Source organism: Pseudonaja textilis, chromosome 2 (assembly GCF_049901715.1).
Source record: "Pseudonaja textilis isolate UNSWEBS1 chromosome 2, rPseTex1.2, whole genome shotgun sequence".
Classification (NCBI taxonomy): Eukaryota; Metazoa; Chordata; class Lepidosauria; order Squamata; family Elapidae; genus Pseudonaja; species Pseudonaja textilis.
In genome coordinates this window covers 145,475,556-145,499,592 of record NC_141991.1, presented here as the reverse complement: position 1 = coordinate 145,499,592, position 24,037 = coordinate 145,475,556, and the positions used below count along the sequence as shown (strand labels likewise).

The 24,037-nt window shown below is 43.6% G+C and overlaps 1 protein-coding gene across 4 annotated transcripts; it reads left to right on the top strand.

Annotated features, from left to right (window-relative positions):
- Nucleotides 1-80: 80 nt before the first annotated feature.
- KDM5C (lysine demethylase 5C) lies at nucleotides 81-23,520 on the top strand. Of its 4 annotated transcripts, none has more exons than XM_087925732.1 (28): nucleotides 81-927; nucleotides 3,266-3,343; nucleotides 4,843-4,965; nucleotides 5,210-5,380; nucleotides 5,693-5,824; nucleotides 8,648-8,716; nucleotides 9,153-9,276; nucleotides 9,371-9,552; nucleotides 9,940-10,098; nucleotides 10,333-10,452; nucleotides 10,792-10,950; nucleotides 11,061-11,242; nucleotides 12,050-12,212; nucleotides 12,301-12,420; nucleotides 12,619-12,813; nucleotides 12,904-13,085; nucleotides 15,004-15,128; nucleotides 15,519-15,666; nucleotides 16,329-16,425; nucleotides 16,552-16,910; nucleotides 17,035-17,173; nucleotides 17,265-17,444; nucleotides 17,536-17,676; nucleotides 18,125-18,661; nucleotides 20,408-20,465; nucleotides 20,728-20,927; nucleotides 22,358-22,561; nucleotides 22,675-23,520. In XM_087925732.1, the coding sequence occupies exons 1-28, from the start codon at nucleotides 391-393 to the stop codon at nucleotides 22,678-22,680; spliced, it is 4,890 nt and encodes a 1,629-aa protein (XP_087781858.1). In that variant the 5' UTR covers nucleotides 81-390; the 3' UTR covers nucleotides 22,681-23,520. The 4 variants fall into 4 exon arrangements, with proteins under 4 accessions (XP_087781858.1, XP_087781860.1, XP_087781857.1 ...); XM_087925731.1 differs by having other exon boundaries at nucleotides 83-927; nucleotides 5,690-5,824; XM_087925734.1 differs by lacking the exon at nucleotides 8,648-8,716.
- The last annotated feature ends 517 nt before the right edge of the window (nucleotides 23,521-24,037 follow it).

The following is a 24,037-nucleotide window of genomic DNA, read 5'->3' as shown; positions in this document are numbered from 1 at the left end:
TACTGTAGCCCGGTGTGGTGACGTTTCCAAGAGGTTCCTTTGAATCTTCGGAGGCTGGCGGAGGAAGACGTTTTGTTGTTGATGGGCAGCGGCTGTGGAGGATATTGAGAAAGTCCAAAATGGCGGCGGCTGCCAGGTCGAGAGGACCCGGCAGGCCTTGAATTTAGGGAGGGGAGAGAACAAGCGGGACTCCGGGCCCGGAAAAGTGCCGGGAGGTTCCAGAGAGGAGGAGGGGCAAAGCTGAGCAACCGGGCACCGGGGAGAAAAGCTCCGGCTGACCGGCCTTGTTCCCCCGCCCGTTAGGCCTGGTGCTCGAGCGAGGAGGAGGAGGAGGGGCCGGGCATGGCCCCCTGAGGGGCCTCCCAGAGAGCAAAGGAGCCGGTGGAGGGTATGGAGTCCAGAGAGGAGGAGGTGGAGCAGAGCGAAGGGTCAGATCAAGGGGTCTGGGGGGAGAAGGGCCCCCTCGGGGATCAGGGCGACTGGGTGTCCCGTGGGGAGAGGGGGAGCCGGGGCTCGAAGGGGGAACGTGGCCTTTCGGGGGAGAAGGGAGAACATGGGGACTGGGGAGAGCGCGGCTCCAGGATGGAGAAGAGTGAACGGACTGTGAAGGGTGAGCGGGCTCCCCGGAGTGACAAGGCCGAACAGGGCGAGGGGGCTCCCCGGGCTGATCGAACCCTCCGACCGCCTCGAGCGTCAGAGCAGGCGGAGCGCGGCTTGTGGGGCGCAGAGCCCGGCGAGTGGATGGACCGCGGCCCGTCCTGGGCTGGAGATCCCGACCCCCTCTTGCCTCCCGAGGACTTTTTGCCGCCACCCGAGTGTCCTGTCTTTGAGCCCACCTGGGCCGAATTCAGCGATCCGCTGGGCTACATTGCCAAGATCCGACCCATCGCAGAAAAAAGTGGTATCTGCAAAATCCGCCCTCCCGCCGTAAGTACCAGGGAAAGAAAGGGCTGTTGGGTTTTAGGAGAAACACTCAGTGGGCAAGCAGAAGTAGTATTTGGGTGGAAGTGTGAGTGATTCACAGGTAGTTAGAGATGGTGATGTTTGTTTGAAAAGATGTCTCTTCTGGTGAATAGAATGAACTGGATGGAAGGAAATGTATTGGAGAGCTTGTGTGCCAGGATGAGGGTTACAGACTTGAACCAGTGTGTCTTTAGATGGGAAAGAGTTCTTGCCATCATTTGTTACTGGAGACAGTCATAGTATTGAGTGAGTTTTGATACAAATGCAGTGTTTCTGTGGAAGAATAAGACTATTGTGATGCCTTCAAAGGAATAGCTGAACACAGGCCTGGTTCAACGACAAAATAGAGTGGGTGGTAGAAGTTACATAGCAGGCCCTGCTGACTAGAAATTGTGGTAGTTCAGTATATTTGAAGGACACCAAGTTGGGAAAGACTGATTTATGGAATTGATGAGGGTTGAATCATTTAGGTGGCTCCCTAGTTGAATGTAGGTATTGAAAGCGGTTGATGTGATGTAAAAATATAATGTGTGGTATAGTCAACACTCCACTATAGATTTGAATGCATTATGGGAAATAGGGCAAACTATATACTACAGGGACTGTGTTTCTTTGGAATGGTTGGCACATAAGAGTTTTGAGATTTGAACAATCAAGTTATATAGTTTTGTGCATGGACATTGCTTTTATCTGTGATACTGGTGGTGCCTGTGTTGGCATGTAGCTGTTATCATTTTGAACAGCTTGCTCTTTCACCAAGCTGGAAAACTTGTATGGGCTGTGTCCTCTTTCTTTTATTTTCTTCTACACCCCACAGCTAGGCCTTGGCTGCAGGCAAAAAGAAGAAGAAAAGAAAAACCCCTGTTCTAATTAAGTATAGCAGGAAAGAGGTTTTTCAAGTTTTATTTCTGCTGTATTTCTTAAATCCATTTAATAATATTTTTTATTATTTCATAATAACAGATCATCTAATATGACTGCCAGCTGCCAAGCCTTTGTCTAAAAAGGAACAAGAGAAAGACTAGGAAATATTTGAGGAACTTGGTTTTCTTTTGTATGGTTACAGTACAGAAGATGCTGAAGCAGATCTCTTGCTCTCTGGCCCCAATTAAAAAAAACACTTCTGCCAATCTTTTTAATCCTCATTGAGAAGTCATTGTGATATTTTTAATTAGAGCAGCAAAATATTAGCATCTGCTTACCCAGTGCATATGGAGTGTTTAAATGAATCTTGCTTTTTTCTGTAGGCTGTAAATTATAGTTCAGGTTAGTCTGCAGCCTCCAAATCCAAAGCTGCTGTCACAATTCAGTTGGAGGAGAACCTGTCTTGCTGGTGTGAGTCTTAAGCATTATAATGCTAAAGTATTATCCTGTTAGCAATATTTCATTTTTTCCCTTCTCTTGAAAGTTCTAAGATGCACTGTTTATCATTTCCTAATTTATTTTGATTTAGGCAGTGAATTTACTTCAGTGTGTCTAACAAAAGGAAATATAATTCTGACATATTTTTGCTTTTGACATACAATTTACCACCAAGTGAAAATGCTCTTAAATTGAGAAGCTAAGGTTTTTCCAACTCAATCACTCACTTTAGTACAAATTAATATTTCACTAAAAATATGAGAAAGAATATACATTCATGAAGTTCACCAGGTCTAACTGTGATGCTAGAAATCTAGAATCTAGATTTCTTTTATAACTCAAAATTTTGCATAGTCAATTTGACTCCCTTCTGGTAAAGTTTATTTTGAGACCATGTCTTTCTCACACATGGACAAATAACTTGCTTCAGTGGCCTTTCTCTGTCTTGCTGTCTCCAACTGTTCTTGATGATAGTTACTCCATCTTTGAAGTGACTCCTTTGTACCAGAACAGTAGATTTTGAATGTGTAATGCCTCGGGATATAATATTTTAGATTGTTTAATCTAAATAGTTATCGTTTCTTTTTTCTCAGGCTTCCTGTATATAAACAGTAAAGATGAACGCTTTGCAGTGCTTAGTGTGCTCTTATTTTATTAGGTGTTCGCTATGTTTCCTTCAAATGTCAGTTTTACCTTCTTAAGTCTCTGTCTCTCTTCAGTACCGAATATCACATTCATTGCAAAATTAAAAGCTTTCATTGGTTTGTCCTGTAGTTGTGTAATCCACTCTTGGATTTATATTCTGTTAACTGTGAAATTGAATTCTGATTCTCTAGGGCTGTTTTCAGACTGAGGGCAGATTTTTGGTTTAATTCTTACTAGCTGGTAAAATGTATGATGCTGGAATTATACTTATGTTACCTTTCTATTTCTTTTTCAGGACTGGCAACCTCCCTTTGCTGTGGAAGTGGACAACTTCCGGTTTACTCCACGGATACAGAGGCTCAATGAACTGGAGGTGAGTCCTTTGTAGGAGACTTGATAGAATTGTAATGTAATGCCATTCACATTTCTTTACATTTAACAGGATAATTAAATAATAATTTTACAAGAAAAGATATCAGGAGTACCAATAAATAATAAATATAAAAATATAGTGGTATATACTGAAAAAAAATAACATGCATTAGTTTTAATCAACTGTTGTCCAGCAGTTGTGTTGGGCTGCCATTGAAAGAATTGCCTTCAAAAATTGTGTCAAGTTGGTTTTGTGATTTATTTCAAAGTAGTTCTCAGGATTGAAATGAGGGGTCCTTGGCACTTTCTGAGCTTGGTTGCTTTCTTGCAGACATTTTATTATATAAACTAGATAATATCAGTTCTAGATACTCATCTAACAGTGATGATGTTACCTAGTTTAGTTACTAAAATGTCTGCAAGAAAACAGCCAAGCTCAGAGAACACAAAGGACCCCCCTCATGTGTTTAATTATCCAGGTTTTTATATTTTTGACTGGATTTTTTGCAAAATGTATTCATGAACCTTTTGACTTGTATTTATATGAAATGAGTGTGTGTATCTTGGTACTCTTAAATAAATTTGCATCCCCATGAATAACCATTTGCTGTTAAAATGATCATGAGGAAGCTCAGCATCTTTTTAGGATGAATGTATTCCTGCGTGTTTGATTAATTTCCTACCTTTCCTCAGGGCAGTATATCCTGTAATCCTTTTCTCCATTTTTATCCTCCAAATATTATCCTTTTGAGGTACAGTGGAACCTCGGATCACAAATGCTTCTGTTTGCAACCAAATCGGGTGGCGAACAAAAAATCCACCCAATTTTTGAATCGGGTCACGATTCCAAAATTGGGTGGCACACAAAATTGGCGTGGAAAGATTCCCTTTCCACGCCGATTTCCCCTTCGGCACCATTTTTGGGAGTGTTTTTTTGGTCCGCGGATGCACAGATGGTCGTGCTTTCAGTCACGAACAAATTGGGTTGCGGTTGAAATCCTGGAGCGGATTACGGTCACAATCCGAGACTCCACTATATGTTAGACCAGGGGTCCCCAACTCCTGGGCTGCGACCCACTACTAGGCTGTGACCTATGCAGCTGGGCTGCAGACCAGTACACATGTGAGCGTGCAACTTGTTTCAAGTGAGCAGCAGGCCAGCGCAAGGGTATGTATACACAGCACAACTCGCAATTGAGCTGCATATGTATGTACATGCCAGCTCAGCACTACCAGTACAGCCCTGCTCACCTCTTCGCACCCCTACCCCTCCAGCCAAAGAAAACACTTCCGTGGGATAAATAATGTGTAACTGTATAAGCTCCTGTTACAGGAAATCGATTCCAAACCAGTTCAGTTTGTGAATATATACTGTTTACAACTTCATTAAAATTGGGTGTTGCTGGTATGAAGATATATTTGAAAGATGCATGGTTAAATGGGAAGCTGTTACATGTTACTGGCTTGAGAGAGGCTAACCTCAATTTATTCCATTACCAGGCACAGACCAGAGTAAAACTGAACTATTTAGACCAGATTGCAAAGTTCTGGGAAATTCAAGGTTCTGCACTGAAAATTCCCAATGTAGAGAGGCGTATCCTTGATTTGTACAGCTTGAGTAAAGTAAGTTATAATTACATTCTTCCCAAAAAGAATTTTAGAGAAAGTTATTCAAGCTAATGGGGTTAATAACTGACACCGGCAGATTCAGTGAAGATTCATCTATGCCACTGATGGGTCTTGATAAGTTGTTGGTCTTAGTTTGGAACTGGGGATAAGGAAAATCAAGTGCTTTATTTAAATAGGCATACGTTCATATGATTGCAAGCTGTTAATTTGTATTTTATCAATATTCTTGTATTTTTAGATTGTGATGGAGGAGGGTGGATACGAAGCCATTTGCAAGGATCGCCGGTGGGCACGGGTGGCCCAGCGACTTTCCTATCCATCCGGAAAGAATATTGGTTCCCTCCTTCGTTCCCACTATGAGCGTATTATCTACCCATATGAAATGTACCAGTCTGGTGCTAACCTGGTGGTGAGTATTGGGTCTCAGAGTATAAAGTTCTCCTGTAACTTAACTTCATATTACATTTCCTCCACAGATGTAGTACATGAGTACAAGAAAACCCTTCTTTCTAAATAGACTCCCCCTGGACATTATTTCCTCCCCTGGGAAGAAAATAGCTTGCTAGGGAAGATGGCAGGGGTCATGCCTAGCCAGGAAAATCATATCTAAACTCATCATGCTTTTTGTTCTGCCACGGGATAGTTGGGTTAGGCCTTTGCTTTTTAATCCCCGGTGCTGAGCAACAGGAGCAGTCTTCATGCTATTCCTTTCTCCCAGCAGTGCAATACTCACCCATTTGATAATGAAGAGAAAGACAAAGAGTATAAGCCTCATAGCATCCCGTTGCGCCAGTCAGTGCAGCCTTCCAAGTTCAACAGCTATGGGCGGCGGGCCAAGCGACTGCAGCAGGAGGTGAGTGTCTCATACACCTACCCTAATTACAATTTTGTTTTCAGTTGGACCAGTTCATAATTCTGAGGGCAATTGTACACACCCTGTGCTCTGACTCAATGGAAAGCGTTATTTTCCCTCAGGTTTGGGGTAGAACCATTTAAATGTCAAAGAAGTTTCATCCTGCTAGAATGTTAATTATTAGGCCACATGTATGCAACCCCTGTCTCCCAAGAGCACATCTTATACCTCCTTCCTCAATTTTAGAAACTGGCCACTGGGAATCTTCTTTGGTTTCTCCCAAATTATGATTTTAAATGCAACAGGATAGTTTTCAAATATATAAGGTGTAATCATTTTAAATATATTTCATGTAGTTTGTCCCATGGTTTAGTATGATCCTCCCGCTCCCTGAAATTATCTGAAGACATTTGCATAGTATTCATCTTTTCTGTCATGGTGACTTGAGGGTTAAGTTCAATGGTGTAGCTCTCCAAACCATTTTTCAAAAGTAAGTTTTACTGTGTATTACAATTAAAAAGATAAAAACTAATATGAATGAGAAAATAAACAAAAAGAAAAAATAGAAAGTGCAGGGATAAAAAAAAAGAAAAATAGAAAAAAATGTTTTAAAGAGATGAATAAAGAAATGACAAGCCCTTTTGTGGCAAAAGAAATTTTTTTGGTAACTTATTACTTCTTAATATATAACAGTGGTCTCTTCCATATCTTTAATCTGTAAACAAATATTTAAAACCATATCTATTTTAACCTTAATCAGACAACCAACTTTATATTCTTTCCTGTTACTGTTAATAATCTTGATCCTCAGTTCCCTTAAACAATGTCCTAGAACTTGATCTCTTAGAAGAGATCAAGTTCAAAGTTTTTCTTTGTCCCTTCTCATAAAAATTTTCAGAACTTGAACAAAACTTTATTTTGTAAGTTCAACATAAGAAAAAGTCATCCAGATTGCATTTTTGGTTTGTTAAGACAATCAATTTCATTTATATATCCAGTGTACCATCTTCCACATTATTACTTTCAAATTAGTCTCAGTCCCATCCAGTAAAATAACATATTTTAAACAAAGTCTGTCTATGGAGACAGACATTCTTAAAATTAACTTCTGGATCCCTTGTTCACAAGTATCTTCTAATACATCCAGTGTTAAAGTACCATATTTTGCTCCATTCCCTATTAGTAAGTCAGATTTTAGTCTCTTTTCCTTTGATTATAATATTTAATTCTCTTGGGTTTCCTCTAGTATTCAACCTTCAAAATTGTATCTTATCATATATTTTTAAATATTCAAAACAACAGCAAGTATGTGAACATAGTGTCCTTTCAAAGGCACCATCCCTGAGTTGAGGAAGATAGCTATTCCCATATCTTCTAAAGCCATCAGAGCCTGTTGTCATACAGTCTCCTTGGAAGGAGTAAAACTATCTGGAGTACTTGTGGGCAACCCAAAGTCCTTTCCTTCAGTTTGCCATTTCTTCCCTGGAAGTCCACCACTCCAAATCTATAACGTGCTCACTATTGAATGGAAGGACTAACCTCTTCATTGTTTTGTTAAAAAGGCATTTAAAACCAGTATTTTTCAATAGGTTTTTAATTGTTGAAGAATTAATACACATTCAATGTTTTTGGTTTTAACTTACGTTTTGTTTGTTTGATTTTCTTAATTACAAAAAGGCTTCATCGGTCAGTGATATAAAAATTGAATAAATATAAATAATTCCATATTAAATGTAAATCAAAACAAGATTTTGTCACGTGGCACCTGGCATTTCACTTTAGGATCAAATTGATTTTCACAAACTTAAGTAACATCATGGTGGATTAAAGCCTGGAATTATGTATAAAGGTTTTTTTTTTGCATAATGGATGCTGTTTCCCCTTTCTTACTCATATTTATGGTTTAACAATTTAGTTGTAAGCCTTTTTGATTAGTTGCTATTCATCAAATGTTTGGAGAATGTAAGAGCTTATGGCTGTGTCTGTATTTGTTTTTAAAGGAAAAAACCACCCTTTGCATCCGTTTAAGGAAACATTGAATCTTGTAATTATATATTCAATGGGTAAAAGTCTTTTGATAAAATTCAAGGATGCAGACATAGGCCTTCAAAGATCAGATAAAGATATAGTCTTGCCTTTTGTTTAATTATTCCAAACAATTAGTAAGCAGTTTTTCAAGGTTTAGTAGAACGTCAAGTCTCGTGCTAGGAATGTGCAGCTGGAGCTTAGTCTCCACATGTACTTCCAGTAAAAGTCTGAGGGGGGTGGTGCATCCTCACCATAAAATCTGAAACTTAGCTTGTAGCCCCTGATTCCATCATTCCATGCCCCAAATCATGAAAGTGAATTAGAGTCCCAATCTTTTCTACAAAAGCTTTTACTGAAAAGCTTGACCAAACTCTTTGATTTATGTTAAAGGGAGGAAAGTCAATATGCAAAGTTATTTTTCAAGTTTTTCTTTGTTCTCGAATTCCCTCGTACTTCTGTTCTTCCTCTCTAAAATAGGAAATAAAACGTCATTGTGCTTTTTCTTGTCTTTAAAATGTTGACTATTTTGAAAGTCCTAAATCCCATGCCTTCTGTATTTATTGTAATGCTTCCATTTGTTAGCTCTTGTTGTCAAACACCATAGTCCTTATACTTTTAATAATAAAACTAATAATTTAATTCATTACATTTATACGCCACTCCATTCTTAGCAACTCCAGCTTCTTCATTATGATCCAATAATGATTTCCCCTTTTATTTCTCTTGATGCCCTTTCTACCGTTCCTAGAGCCTCGTTGATCCCCACACCCCACACATTTTGTCGCCCTCTTGCAGGAATCCGACTCATACCCTGAATCTGCGAGTTCCCCAGCTCTGTTACCTGAGCAAGCACATCAAGCATGGGTACTGTTCCTGTTCTGTCCACCTCTGCTGTCTCTCTTTCGCTCCATTTATTTATCCTGCTTCGTTGCTAGAAACCTCAGACTCTGTCCAGCAGGAGACGTGGCTTAAATGCCTCCACGTGCATTGTTTTATTACGGTGTGCCGTGCATTCTAGGAAAGTCTCACCTCGTTGGTGTACCTAGCCAGAGGCTTGCTCCAAAACAAGACAATATTTCTGTCATAGGTATTCGGTCACGACCACAGCAATGTCTATCATTAACCAGTTATCTTTCTGAAATTAGTTCTCCTTTCCCCGGGATTCAATTTATATTGTTCGTTCTTTTTCCTCCCTCTGCTGCTGCTGCTGCTGCTGCTGCTTTCTAAGAATCTTTGGAACACGATTTTAATATTCACGGCTTCATATTGTCACTCTGTCCTAACTGTATCTTCCTTGCAGCCAGAGCCAACAGAGGAAGACATTGAGAAGAATCCAGAATTGAAGAAGCTGCAGATTTATGGCGCTGGACCTAAAATGCTGGGCCTGGGGCTTGTAGCCAAGGACAAGAACATGCGCAAGAAAGGTGGGAATGGAGGGCCATGGCCCCACAGTCAGGGAGCCAAAGGAGAAGTGTGTTCTCTCAGTTCTAAGTCCATGTCTTCCTAATGCCCATATAGACAAGGAGATGCCTGAGTGCCCCCCGACGGTGATCGTAAAAGAGGAAGCCCCTGTTTCCGAGGTGAAGCTGGAACCCACTTTACCCCGAGGCTATGCAAATATGAAGGAAGAGTTGAGACACAGTCCAGAACCGTGCACCAAGATGACCATGCGCCTCCGTCGCAATCACAACACTCAGTTTGTAAGTTGGTGTTCTACTTCGGTTAGGTTCTGCTCTGTCTCTCTGGGGGTTTTTTTGTAAACACCCCCCCCAAATCATTATCAGTTGTATAGACTGGCCAATGAAAATGATTAGCTGGCAATTGTGAGCTCGGTGATAACACCACAACCTTCTGCCTCCTTTAAAAAATGCATGAAAGGAAATAATAGTTCTGCCGAATTTTTGCTTCTTGTCCTTCTTTGAAATAGTCATTGCCTGAAAAAAGAAATCATTGGGTATATTTAAAACCCCTGTCGATGGTCATTTGGCCTCAATACCTGAAGGCAACTCTCAAAAAATGCTGAACAAAACAATCTCTGTTTGCTTTTGTGTGTAAAACAGCATTTCTTACGCTTGCTCCTCTTTTAGATTGAATCTTACGTTTGTCGGATATGTACACGGGGAGATGAGGATGACAAGCTGTTGTTATGTGACGGCTGTGATGACAACTATCACATCTTCTGCCTCTTGCCTCCTTTACCTGAGATTCCTAAAGGTGTCTGGAGATGTCCCAAATGTGTCATGGCGGTAAGAAAGCTTGTTTTGCCCTTGACGAACTCAGGGGAACATCCTTGCCTCACCAGGTCATCTGGGTTTGAGCTTGATCTGCTACGGAGAGATCCGAGAATGAGATTTGAGCTATTGATCACACAATTAATTCAAAAGCATGATATGGGCTCCGTTTGTTATAGTACAGGTAGGCAAAAATAATTCCTTACTTGTGAATCCTCTCACATTTTCCCTGTTTTTTTCCTTTCCCAGGAGTGTAAGCGTCCCCCAGAGGCTTTTGGCTTTGAGCAGGCCACTCGGGAATACACACTACAGAGCTTTGGAGAGATGGCTGATTCTTTCAAGGCCGACTACTTCAACATGCCAGTCCACGTGAGTTCTGCTTCTTTTGCTGTGAGCACAGACAAATAGTGCCAACCGTGGTTTGCTTTATTGTGTTAATGTCCCACCTTTCCTCCAGAGACACTCAAGGTCTTTACACACAACAATCTCTTCATTTGATCGGCAGTAGCCATGTGAGATGGGTGGAGTGACCGGAAGTGATAAATCGCTTATGGTTAAGTGTGGAGTGGAATCAGGATCCTTTTTTGTTCTTAACCTCCACCTTACATCCCCTTGTTGGCAATTTCATCAGACTGTGTTTCTAATATCCTGTAACTGAGGATGTAGAGTCCCTGATCCTGACAAGCCTCTCCTACTTCCTTCCCCCAGATGGTGCCAACAGAGCTTGTAGAAAAGGAGTTCTGGCGCTTGGTGAATAGCATTGAGGAAGATGTGACGGTGGAATATGGGGCTGACATTCATTCCAAAGAATTTGGAAGTGGTTTCCCCATCAATGATGGCAAAAGGCAGCTGTCTCCAGAGGAGGAAGTATGTCCCCTTCACCCATGTTTGGAGGTTCTTGTTCTGCCCCTCAAGGCTGACCGGTTGTGGTTGGGCCCACCTTCTTCCTTATCCCTTGCCTTGCCTTGCCTTGTCAGGAGTATGCAGCCAGCGGCTGGAACCTCAACGTGATGCCAGTGCTGAAGCAGTCGGTGCTATGCCACATCAATGCTGACATTTCGGGCATGAAGGTACCATGGCTCTACGTGGGCATGGTCTTCTCTGCTTTCTGCTGGCACATTGAGGATCACTGGAGTTACTCTATTAACTACCTCCACTGGTGAGACTTCAGGAGGGAGGGAAATGAACCTGCCATCTAGAGCAGCTTTTGGATAGTGAAGTGCCGGTAGTCCTCCACTTACAACGGTTTGCTTAGTGACCAAAGTGAGGACAGCACTGGAAAAAGCGACCTAAGGATAGTTTTTCACACTCAGTGACTATTGCAGCATCCCCATGGTCACGTGATCAAAATTCAAATTCTCGGCAACTGGCTCATATTTATGACCGTTGCAGTGTCCCAGGGTCAGATCGTCCCCTTAACAGCTGTTAACAGAAGAAAAAGCATAAAATGGGGCAAAGCTCATTTAACAACTGTATTGCTTAACAGCAGAAATTTTGGGCTCAGTTGTGGTAAGTCGAGGACTACCTGTTGTGATAACTGGTTCCACAAATGAAAATAGCATAACAGTTGTTATTGTTAGACTTCAAAACGGCAGTTATTTTTTTATTTGTACAAGAGAAAAATTGAAAGAGAAGACTAATAAAGGAAAGTTTGTATTTAATGACATTTTGTACAGCATTACATGACTGGACCTTTTAAAGTATGTGGTTCTTCAGCATCACATCTATATTCCTTAATGACCCTTATTGCATTCCTGTCATTTGGTGGCAAGCCCTTGAGACCTTTTAAGTATGGCTCCGAATTGCAAAAAATGTCTCCCTTTTGATTTAAGGGGAGTGTAATTGAACTCTCAATTACAGAAAAAAAATATGTTAAAAAAGAATCATCCCATTATCTTCCTGTCACAGTGTTTCGATTTTCTCTCCCTTTTTTGGACAGTATTCTCTGACAAGCTTATTTTTCTAGGGGTGAACCTAAGACTTGGTATGGGGTCCCATCCTTTGCAGCTGAACATCTGGAAGATGTTATGAAGAAATTGACCCCAGAGCTTTTTGAGAGCCAGCCAGACCTGTTGCACCAGTTGGTGACACTCATGAACCCTAATACACTCATGGCCCATGGCGTCCCGGTGAGTCACCTTTACATGCTTGGGTGTACCTTTTCCTTCTCTAGGTATAGTCCCTACTCTCAGGGTTTCTCTTTTCTTGCATCGATAGGTCGTCCGGACCAATCAGTGTGCTGGAGAGTTTGTCATTACCTTTCCTAGAGCTTATCACAGTGGCTTCAATCAGGGCTACAACTTTGCTGAAGCAGTTAACTTTTGCACTGCTGATTGGGTAAGTTTATAACCAGCAGGAATTTCTTGTGTCTGCTTTCCTAATTCTTTAAAAGGCCACAGTGGTGACACAGAAGAGGAGTCAAGAATGGAGAATCAGGTTTGCAGTTCATAGTTCTCAGCTGTAAAAGTTGTGCATTGGGACCAAAATTCTTCATATACTTCTAGATTTCCCTTTTCCCCTCTGCCTCATATTCAGTTGCCAGCTGGTCGCCAGTGCATTGAGCACTATCGACGCCTTCGCCGTTACTGTGTCTTCTCTCATGAAGAGCTTATCTGCAAAATGGCTGCTTGCCCTGAAAAGTTGGACTTGAACTTGGCTGCTGCTGTACACAAGGAGATGTTTATCTTGGTCCAGGAGGAGCGTAAATTGCGAAAGGCTCTTCTTGACAAGGTGGGTTGAGATGGCAAGTGTGAATACTGTCAGAATCCAGGATTAGTTGGGAAAGATCAAGCTGCTCATTGATTTTCTCTGCTGCCCCAGGGAATCACTGAAGCAGAGCGAGAGGCGTTTGAGTTGCTTCCAGATGATGAGCGCCAATGTGACAAATGCAAGACAACCTGTTTTCTGTCAGCGCTGGCTTGCAACGATTGTCCAAATTGTCTTGTCTGCCTTTACCACATCAATGACCTCTGCAAGTGCCCGAGTAGCAGGCAATACCTCAGGTGAGTAGAAACATGGGCTGTTCCACGAATGAGTCATCTTAAGTTAAAATATAGTCACTTATTGGGTTAGATTTATATGGCTGCCTTTCACCAAACAGTACTTAGGATGACTTACAATTTGTAGGACCATAAAAAAAGGAACTAGAAAATACAGTACAATACGATAAGCATAGAATGGAAAGGAGTACAATTTGAATAACAAAACAGTGGCATTAACTGAGATTAACCAGCACATATCTCATGTAGGATCTCTCTGAAGAGGCTCATCCTGGGCTCTGGGTGGAGTTCATTTGAACCATGGAGGAAACATTTATCACAGGATAGGCACTGCAACAGAGAACACCTACCTGCTGGGTTCTGTCAGGAGATATTGCTTCATAGAAGGGATCTGAACCTGCTGGATCCCATAAATAGAACCCAGTCCTATGCAGTGAAGGCTTCATCGGAGATAACCCGTACCCTGAATTATGCTCCGCTTATGATAGCAAGACAGTGCAGCTTGCAAACCTAGTGCATCTACTAAGGCAGGGGCCCCAACCTTTTGGGCACCAGGGACGCTTCCATGGAGAGGGTTTTTTTTCCACAGACCAGAGGAGCTATGATTTCATGTGCTGCCTGCATCCCATGGATGCGGCTTTGCTTGTCTGCATGACCCAGTTTCTGGCATGCCGCAGCCCGCTGCCAATCCATGGATGTGGGGGTCGGGGACCCCTGTACTAACGTGTGCCATACCTATTTACATTGTTGCACTTAAGACCATTTGCAGATTCCAGGTGATTTTCAGGGATGGCCTCGTGTAGAGTGCAATGCAGTAACCCAAATATGAATAACCCAGGGCATGAATTGACCATGAGCAAGCCTCCCATTCCAGAAACGGGTGCAATTGATGTGTAAGAGGAGTTATGCAAAAATCATCTACCCGTGGCTGCCACCTTGGCACGAGTTGAGGATCAAAGAGGCCAGTACATTGTGCAGCAGTAGTTTTTTTTTCTTTTTTTTTTTTGAGGCAGTGTAACCCTACCCAGGACAAGAGGTAAAGAATCCCCGAAGGTCAGGAGATTCTTAAAACTCACAGCAGCAATATTTTGCTTGGTTAAATTGAAAACTATATTCCCATTCCAGACCTCCTCAACCTTCATCCACTGAGAAAGAACCTCAGTGGCATCAGCCTAGAAGAGAGTTGTAACTGAGCATCATTAGCATATTGATAATTTTCAATCTACAAGCACGATCTTCCTTGTATATTGTGTTTCCCATCCCCACAATAAAATTCTGAGCCGGTTGCAGTCTTCAGCCCACAAGAAGACCATGGGTAAACTCAAGAGCTCCTGAGACTACAGGAGTGCCCTTTATTCATAGTGGGCTAGTTAAAGAGAACCATCCTCCTTAATCAAGTTGGTCCAGAGTAATTGGGGAAGAGCTGTCCTAGTGGTTCTTTCATGTAACAACCCCAATAGAGCCCGAAATTTCTATCGCTAAGTGAGACAGTTGTTGTGAGTTTTGCCCTATTTTATTATGTTTCTTGCCATAGTTGTTAAAGTGAATCACTGCAGTTGTTAAAAGTTAGGAATGTGGTGAAGTGAACCTGGCTTCCCCATTAACTTTGGTGGTCAGAAGGCTGCAAAAGGGGATCAACATGACCTCAGGACACTGCAACCGTCATAAATATGAACCAGTTGCCAAGCGTCTGAAATTTGATCCCATGATCATTGGGATGCTACAGTGGTCGTAAGTGTAAAAAAAATGGTCCTAAGTCTCTCTGTTGAATGCCGTTGTAATGTTAAATGGTCACTAAATGAACTGTTGAAAGTCGAGGGCCACCTGTATAGCTTAATACATACAAATACAAGCTAATGTTGTGAAAAATGTACTGAAGTACGTTTACGTTTTTCTGCCTTGAATGTTCTTCCTCATTCAGGTATCGGTATACTCTGGATGAACTCCCAGCCATGTTACATAAATTGAAGGTCCGGGCTGAATGCTTTGACACATGGGCCAACAAAGTTCGCATTGCTTTGGAAGTGGAAGATGGACGCAAAAGAAGTAGGTCGTCCCACCCTTGTGCTCCTTGGTTCCGGGGTCTTTTAAGAAGTAAATCCATGAGGCTTTAGTGGAGGAAATGCGCATATACCTTGAGGCCCCATGTAATCACTATCAGATTTGTTCAGGCATGTTGTGAGGAGAACCTGAATCCTTATTGGATTAAAAGTTTGGGAGAATGGGAGTGGAGACGGCAGCACTGAGTCCTAGAAGGGGCTTTTGGGTGAACGGGAACTACTGAGTCTGGAGTAGGAGGAAATAATGAAGCAACTGAGGGCCAGATGGCTGCCATTGATAAAAAGAGCCTTGCTTCTCCCGGGGAGTTGAGAGTAGCTCGTACAGCTGGACCAATCCGATGGGTCTGGGTGCCACAGTGTTCTGTGCTTTCTACAGCCTTGGAGGAGTTGCGTGCCCTGGAATCGGAGGCACGTGAGAGGAACTTCCCTGAGAATGAACTTCTTCATCGGCTCAAAACCTGTTTGAGTGAAGCAGAGAAGTGTGTCTCAGAGGCCCTGGGTCTGATAAGTATCCAAGAAACAGAGTGAGTGCAAAGAGTCGGTAGAATTAAGTAGAATTGAATTGATAAGGCAAGATGCCCCATTGAATCCTTTCCTTTTAACTCATCGTGTGAAGCCTTTTACCCCCTTTTTAGACTACCATGTTTCTCATATAATAAGGCTGGGTCTTTTTTTTTTTTTTTGAGCCCCCCAAAATGGCTAGGCTGTCTTTTCAGGGGTGACTTAATTCGCCCCCCCCCCCCTTGCATCTTTGGGCAGGCGGGCAGCGACGGCTTGGATGTTGACCTCGGCGTTGGTGGGGCACTTTGTATCGGGGTCAACGCAGGCAGCACCATATCCGGGTGTGCAACAAAAGCACTTCCTAACGGCAAGCCCCCCAACCACCATTCTCCCCCCCCCATTTCGCATGTTTTAATATAGGCCTTAATTTGGGGGGAGGGGCTTAATTTCATTTCATGCCTATAAAACATGCTGGGACTTCCTATTGGGGGAGGCCGTATTGTTAGAGAAACGGTATCTTTCTTGCTTTTGCTTTCTGGTAGGTAATTATACTTTCAGGAAGTCCTTTCTCATATTTAATGAGGTTCTCTTTATCTGTTTGGTATTTTCTTGTCAAGCTGTTTTTGAGATTTATTTTCTGGAATTATAATGAAGCATGCTCCGCTTTTTTCCTCCTCACTTACAGAGAGTCATCGGTCCATATGACGGTAGAGGAATTACGTGCCTTCCTAGAGCAAATGACAAACTTGCCCTGTGTCATGCACCAGATAAAGGAGGTCCAGGTGAGCAACGGAGGGTTATGGCACAATTGTCGATAATCCCAATAAAGGGAAGAATTAGCACGATGTCTGGGTGGCACACTGGTTGCACAGGTGGGTTGGCTGTGATTGCCATGTGTCCTTTTCTAGGACGTGTTGGAGAAGGTGGAAGCTTTCCAGGTGGAAGTTCAAGAGGCCCTACAAGATCTTTCAGGCAATTCCCCAGAGTTGCACAAACTGCTGGCACAAGGAACACGGTTAGGGGTGGAGGTGCCAGAGATGGAGCTGCTAGAGAGGCAGGTGCAGCAGGCAGTCTGGCTGGAGGAGGTGAAGCAGACTCTGCGTTCACCCCAGGATAAGGTTACGCTGTCTGTCATGAGAGCCCTCATCACCTCTGGCTGTGGAGTGGCCCCCAGTCCTGCTGTGGATAAGGCGATGGCTGAGTTGCAGGAGTTGCTCACTATTGCTCAGCGTTGGGAGGAAAAAGCGCAAATGTGCCTGGAGGCTAGGTAAGCTTAAATCGTGGGGAGCCTGGTGCTCCTAGAGGAGGGTTCCTGCCAATTTAGACAGGCGTTGCTTTGTAGAGGTGCCCCGCGACAATTCATTTTCCTGCCCGTGCCTGATGTCTTGCAGGCAGAAGCATTTGCCAGCTACGCTGGAGGCCATCATCAAGGAGGCAGAGAACATCCCAGTGCACTTGCCCAATATCCTGTCGCTCAAGGAGGCACTGTCTAAAGCACAGGCTTGGATTGCTGATGTGGAAGAGATCCAGGTGGGCTGTAGCCCTGGGCTGGGAGCAGTGGAACGTGAGCTTGCTGCTTCAACTCTAGAGTACTCCAGTCTATGCTGTGTCCTCTTCACAGAATGGAGACCATTATCCCTGCCTGGATGACCTGGAGGGCCTTGTGGCCGTGGGGAGAGATTTGCCAGTGCACTTGGAGGAATTGCATCACTTGGAAGTACAAGTAGCTACTGCACATTCCTGGCGGGAAAAGGCCTCCAAGACCTTTCTCAAAAAGAACTCCTGTTACACGTTGCTTGAGGTTAGCGGGTGCTTTTTGAGCTGCTAACGGTGGGGATTTAAAGCCTCCCCTCAGAGGCAAAAGGCTTCATTCTTCAATGTCTTTCGGTCAGGTGCTGTGCCCGTGTGCTGATGCTGACTCCGATAGCGTCAAACGCATGAAATGGCAGCGGGAGAAGGAGCCAGGCCTCTACAATTCAGACACAGAGAGACTGGGCCTCTCCGCACAGGACCTCAGGGACCCTGGCTCTGTTGTGAGTAGCTGGCTTAGGAAACACAGGGGTGTTGCTGTGACTAATGCAGCACAGGGCTTTTTATTCTTGGTCGCGTTATTCTAGCTTAGCCAGATTGGCCATCTCGAGACAAAATGCTCTTAACCTGGTTAAAACGGTCAAGCTGTAGGTACTGGTGAGGGGAGAATTCAGCTAAACATTTTGCAAGAACTATCTGTAAGCCTTTGAAGGATTGAGGCAAAACTACACACCGAGGAGAGATTGTTGTTAGGAGAATCACGCAGATGGAAGAATTGGGAGTTGAGGTGACAGAACTTGCTGATCGTTAATTGCTTGATAGGAGTTTTTTACTCGATGCCATGCAGCTCGCAATACACCAAACAATATAATACAGGGAAAGGTAGTGTAAGCTTTGTTGGGTTTTTCAAAAGCACCCAGAGAATCACAACCATTCATCTTATGCCGGCAGATCTTGGTCTTCAAAGAAGGCGAACAGAAGGAGAAAGCAGGGATCCTACGCCTACGCCAGTCAAATACCCAGAAGCCTGTGCCATCCCTGCAGAGTCCTTCTGGGATCCAGTACTGTGTGTGTTCCCAGCCTCCCAGCCCTGCGATGTTGCAGTGTGAACTGTGTCAGGACTGGTTCCACACTACCTGTGCAGCTTGGCCTCACCTGGGCAACCCCCGGCCTTCTCCGGCATGGTGGGAGTGGGAAGCCAAATTCCTGTGTCCTCTATGCCAGCGGTCCCGCCGGCCCCGCCTGGAGACAATCCTGGCTTTGCTGGTGGCTTTGCAGAAACTTCCTGTCCGGCTGCCCGAGGGAGAAGCCCTCCAGTGCTTGACCGAGCGTGCCATTATGTGGCAGGACCGTGCTCGCCAGCTCCTTGGCTCCTCCGATGTAATTGCTGCCTTGGGATGTTTAGCTGAGCTACGGCAGCGACTGCTTGGGGACTCGGCCAAGGACGCAGGTGCACTCAAGGAGAGCAGCTGCAACGAACAAACCAAGGTGAGGGTGTGGAAGAGGGGAGGGCTGGTCCCCTCTCCAAGGGGAAGGGAAGGCAGGTGCCAGGTTGGCCCCCACTTGTTTCCTGAGGACAGAATTTGAGGCAGGGCCTCGCAGTGTGAACCCTTCTCCCTGCTGGGACTGGATTTTTTGGAAAAATAATGGAAGAACCAGAGAGAGTTGAAGCAACTACTCATTTCCTTTTACAAAAGCATTTATTGTAGGGGAAAGCGGGCAAGGCGAAAACTTCTCTCCCCACTCCTGCGTTGTGCTTGCAATATAAAACATTGTATCTCTACTTCAAGTCAAATAATTGGTTGAGTTATTTATGTGATTTCTATACAGGTAGTCCTCAACTTACAACGGTTTGTTTAGTGACCATTCAAGGTTACAACAGCACTGGAAAAAAAGTGCCTTATGACTGTTTTTCACACTGGCAGCATCCCCCAGGAGCATGTGATCAAAATTAAGGCGCTTGGCAGCTGACTCAAATTTATGACGGTTGCCGTGTCCCGGGGTCATTTGATCACCTTTTCCAAACTTCCGACAAGCAAAGTCAGTGGGGAAGCCAGATTCACTTAACATCCGTGTTGCTAATTTAACAGCTGCAATGATTCACTTAACAAATGTGGCAAGAAAGGTCATAAAACGAGGCAAAACACAATTGTCTCATTTAACAACAAAATTTGGGCTCCATTGTAGTTGTAAGTTGAGCACTACTTCTGACTGCCCATCTCAACAAGTTAGATGAGCTCATAAAGCCAAATAAACATACACGGGCCCCCACAGACACACACGGTCTTGCAATCGTTCTGCCCTCACTGTGCTGGGCTCATTATTCCATTCATAATAGAAATTGCCAATTGGCAAAATTTCTCAAAATCCAGCACTTCCTGCTTCTCAGACCAATTTTCTCTCTCTCTCTCTCTCTCTCTCTCTCTCCCTCTCTCCCTCTCCCTCTCCCTCCTTGTAGGCATCTTGATCTGTGCCCCCCCTCCCCTTTTTATAAGCTCCTAGTTTCTCAGAGCACCGTCTTCTTGGTTCTGCTTTCTTTTAAACGCTCTTTCTCGACTCTTCCCCCTTAGCCTACAGTTGATATTCTTAAACACCAGGACATTTTTCTTGCCTCCTCTCTGATCAATATCTTTGTTTGATTTATATCTCATCTTTTCCGTATATGCGCAAGACCTGTATAATACTCTCTTTATTTGCTCTCCATTATAGCAATCTTTTGAGCTGGATAGCACTAACGGGCCTGGCATAGTCATCCAGGAATTTCTGTGGCTAAGGGTGAACTAGAACCTGAATTTCTCTAGTCTAGCTTGACACCTGAAGCCTGTACTAGCCTGGCTCTCTTTTCCCCAAAACCTTTCTGTAGATTTACAGACTTTTATACTCTTAATTCATTTCCCAAGATTATACAAAGTCTTGTGATTTCTTCAGAGCTTAGTGTTTTTTTTCCCCCTCAAAGAAGCCTGGTTGCTCATTGTTTCATTTCTGAAGGAGCTGGATATTTCTTGTCGTCATAGCAGTTCAGCCAATCTGTCTTGGAGATGTCGCTGCCATTAAGTGTAGTGCAGGAAATATTTTCGTTGTTCTGCATTAACAAAACCACATGGAGCCATTGCCCCTGCTCATGCCCCTGCCACTAGCTGAAGAGCCAGCGTAGGTCCTGATGGGCATGATGTGGAAATTGCATTTGTGGCACAAAAACCTCTTTCCTCATACTTCTTCCCTCCCTTCCCTCAGATTTCCTTAGAGAACGGAGATGCCACAACTCCAGAGAAGAACAGCTCCTGTGCCTCAGGTACTGGTCTAGTAGAATCCTATATTGTTAAGTCTTGCTAAGTAAGTAACTGGCCAGTGTTCTTTGCTCTCTTGAAAATACTGAGAGTTGAAATACGGACTTGGGTACTGTTCTTCTACCCCACCCCATCACTTTGGGTTGAGACTTGTCTAACAGCTGTTGGTGGGAAGATAATTCCCTTTTCTGTGATTAAAAATAAAAAAAAAATAAGGAAGTTGGGCTGTTCCTTTAACGCTGGGGTGCCTTTGTGCTTCTCTTGCAGACCTGGATATGCTTTGTTCTTACCTGCCCCAGCTGCAAGGCCCGGTCCTAGAGCTGGCAGATGCCATCCGCCTACCTTTGGAAGAACTGCTAATGGAAGGGGATCTTCTGGAAGTGACGCTAGATGAGAGCCAGAGCATTTGGCGCTTGCTGCAGGCTGCTTGCGCTCCCCAGCTTCACAAATTCCAGCAGCTACTGGATGTGAGTGTCATTCTGACAATCAGCAGCTACTCCAAGCTCTTCTTGTTTGTGTGGGGTTTCCATGTCTTCTTTGTGAAGGTGTGAAGGCTGCCTCTTAATGAAAAGGCCAGTAGAGCATTTCTAGCCACGACATTTGGCATTTTTGTTAGTATTTCAGGAGCTGAGTCAGATTTTAAGATTCTTTGGAAGTTGGTGTCGCACAGGAAAGGTAAATAGGTGTACTGCTTTACCACAAAACTGGCAATCGAGTACAGAAATGAAAATTTATGTTTTTTTCCTCCTTCCTGTGTGATGGCTTTATAGTAAGAGACGGATGTACAAGCCAGGAAATCTGAATGCAGATTTTTTAATATCACTTACCCGATGCTGAATTCATATGATTGAAAAGTTATATTATCTGTATGAAGGGCTTGGCGAAAGTTGGTTGAGAGAGATAAGATGAAAAAGGATAATTCCTATGCTAACAGCTAATGTGAAACAACTCCATTTCTTAAAGATCTTTCTGATGATTATTTTTCAAAACTTGGAATTTTTAAGGTCTCCCCTCTGCCCCCCCATTTTTGAGTAATTGCAGCAGCTGTTATCTTTGCAGCATCAAAAGGAAAACAAAATTGCAGCATTCTAGCCTTTTGCCTTTTCTAACTGTACAGTTAGCCCTCAACTTACAACTATTTGTTTGCTGACCAAAGTTACAGTAGCATTGAAAAAAGTGACTTATGGCTGGGGTTTTTTTTCCACTTACGACCATTGCAACATCCCCATGATTGTGTGATCAAAATTCAGACGCTGGGCAACTGGCATGTATTTAGGACTGTTGGAATGTCCCAGGGTCATGGGATCTCCTTTTGCAACCTTTTGACAAGCAAAGTCAACAGGGAAACCAGATTCGCTTAACAACCATGTTACTAATTTAAGAACTGCAGTGATTGACTTAACAACTGTGGCAAAAAAATGGGACAAAACTCAATTCACTGCCTTGCTTTTAGCTGCAGAAATTTTGGGTTCAATTGTGGTTGTAAGTCAACCACATCAAGCATTTCTTCGGTAGCTATAATCTGTGTCTCTGTACGTTCACAGATTTTTGTTGTGTTCTTATGTAGAGGAGAATACTAAAGCCTTCAGTAAACAAGGATGGAAAATTGAAAGATGGGAAATGAGCAAAGGTTTTTCTGGTTATACAACTTTCTTTTTTCAGCATTTTATGATGTGGGGGTTGCATCGGCCATATGCTCCTCTTATTCAAGAACTGCAACTATGATGGCCAGAAATATGTAATTACTTCAAAAAAAAAAAAAACACAACAACCCCTGAGTATGTAATTATACCTTTTAGCCACATTATTGTGTTTATAAAATACATCCACATGACGCCACATATGTATTACAAGACTGGGCCTAGTCTTCAGTGCCTGCATTCTTGTCTTTTTCCAGCTGGAGCAAGCAGAGCGGCGCATCACCCGTGGGCGAGGCCGAGACTCAGAGCGGCGGCGGAAACGCAAGACAGAGCGTGGTGATTGCCCAGCCCTGCCTAAGGAGGAATTAGAGCCAAAGAAGATCCGGGGGTCAGACCCAGTGCTGTCCCAAGGTGGCACTCCCCCTGCAGCAGGCACAGACTGCAGCCACAATGGAGTTGGAGTAAGTGAAGGAGGAGGATGCCACCAAGTTGCCTAGGGTGTTTACAGGGCAGGTAGGGCTTTTTGTAACAGGCTGGCTAGTTCCTAACATGTAACAATTATCTTCCCTGGCAGTTGTGACGGCTAGAAGGTGCCTGGATTTCTCCTTCCTGGACTACACTGCACTGTAAGGGACTCTGGCAGCCCCAGGTCACTCAGTTGGCTTGACTAGCACTCTGCATGGGGAGGCACCCAGCCCTAGAAGTTGAGGCTGCATCTACCCCCCACCCCCAGGACTTGGCACTGGCCCTGCATCAGACTATTTTTCAGATGATGTAATATTTTATTTTCTTTTTCCTCCTTTTGTATTGTCAATACTACGGAAAGGGGAGGCATTGCAGGGGTCACCAACAAGCAGGGCCCACGTTCTCGTTGGCAGAAGCAACTGAGGGCACCACCGTGTTGCTGTAAGGCCCGAAGCCTTGCAGAGCTCCGGCACAGGTGGTAGAATGGGCTGGGACAATGCCCAGCTCCTCGCTTCAGGCAGTGAAAGGAGTTGGGGGCCTCCTCCTGAGAGGAGCGTCCTCCTTTTTGTACCAGCATTCCCTGAATACTGCAGGGACAGCACCTCCTGTTGCACAGAGGGGCAGCTCTCCCTAGACACCCCCATCCTCCTCCTGGTACCTGTTGGGTTTTATAGGAATTGTGGTAACCACTTTATTCTCTAGGGTGGTGGAAAAAGGCAAGGAATATTTTAGTTCCACTCCAGCCACTACTCCACCCTCATCGTCCCACCCACCCCAAATCATGGGCCCCATACTGCCTCAGGCTCCGACACTAAAAACTTTTTGTCTTTCTCTTTTTAGTGTTTTCCTTTATTTTCTCCAGCAGAGAAGGGTGGGATGTTGGGGGTAGGGAGGGGTGTGTTATTTTATTGTATTATGATTTTTTTATTATTATTAAACTTTGGAGGTTAACAAATTTACTTGGATCTTGGGATGAAGGCGACCTGGTCAGTTAGAGTTGCTGGTGGCAGTTGTGAGCATGCCCAGTTTCACACAACATATTGTCAGTACTGTAGCTTGTTTTCTAATTTCCTACTATGTAGGAGCATGACCATAGAGTAATGAGAAGCCCCGAGTATCTGTTTCCTTGTTTCAAACCTGAATTTTTGTATCATGATTCTCAGTGAGGTGTAGTGTGAAATGGCCCTTTCACATTACTAATAGTTGTTGTAGATAATTCTATTTTGTTTCTCTAATTGTTAGATACACATAATTAGAGAATTTCAATTTTTTGCAAAAATAATATATTGCCAATGACAAAAAGCTATTAGGAACAAACTTTTCAGACCAGTGAAAAGTAATAAAATTTCCTGAAATATTTCAGGGGAAAAAAAGCATCTATAGAGAAGTAATAGGACCAGTGGGTGAAGACAAAAAAGTAGAAATACAATTAAGGCAAGTGAGTAGAACATGAATTATGTCAGTTTTCATTC

What these genes read in the sequence shown, in the direction of transcription:
- KDM5C (XM_087925731.1), top strand. Translation starts at nt 391, where the DNA reads ATGGAGTCCAGAGAGGAGGAGGTGGAGCAGAGCGAAGGGTCAGATCAA. An exon ending in CAAGAACATGCGCAAGAAAG is followed by an intron (nt 9,277 to 9,370) that starts GTGGGAATGGAG and finishes ATGCCCATATAG; the next exon opens with ACAAGGAGATGCCTGAGTGC. An exon ending in TCTATTAACTACCTCCACTG is followed by an intron (nt 11,243 to 12,049) that starts GTGAGACTTCAG and finishes TTATTTTTCTAG; the next exon opens with GGGTGAACCTAAGACTTGGT.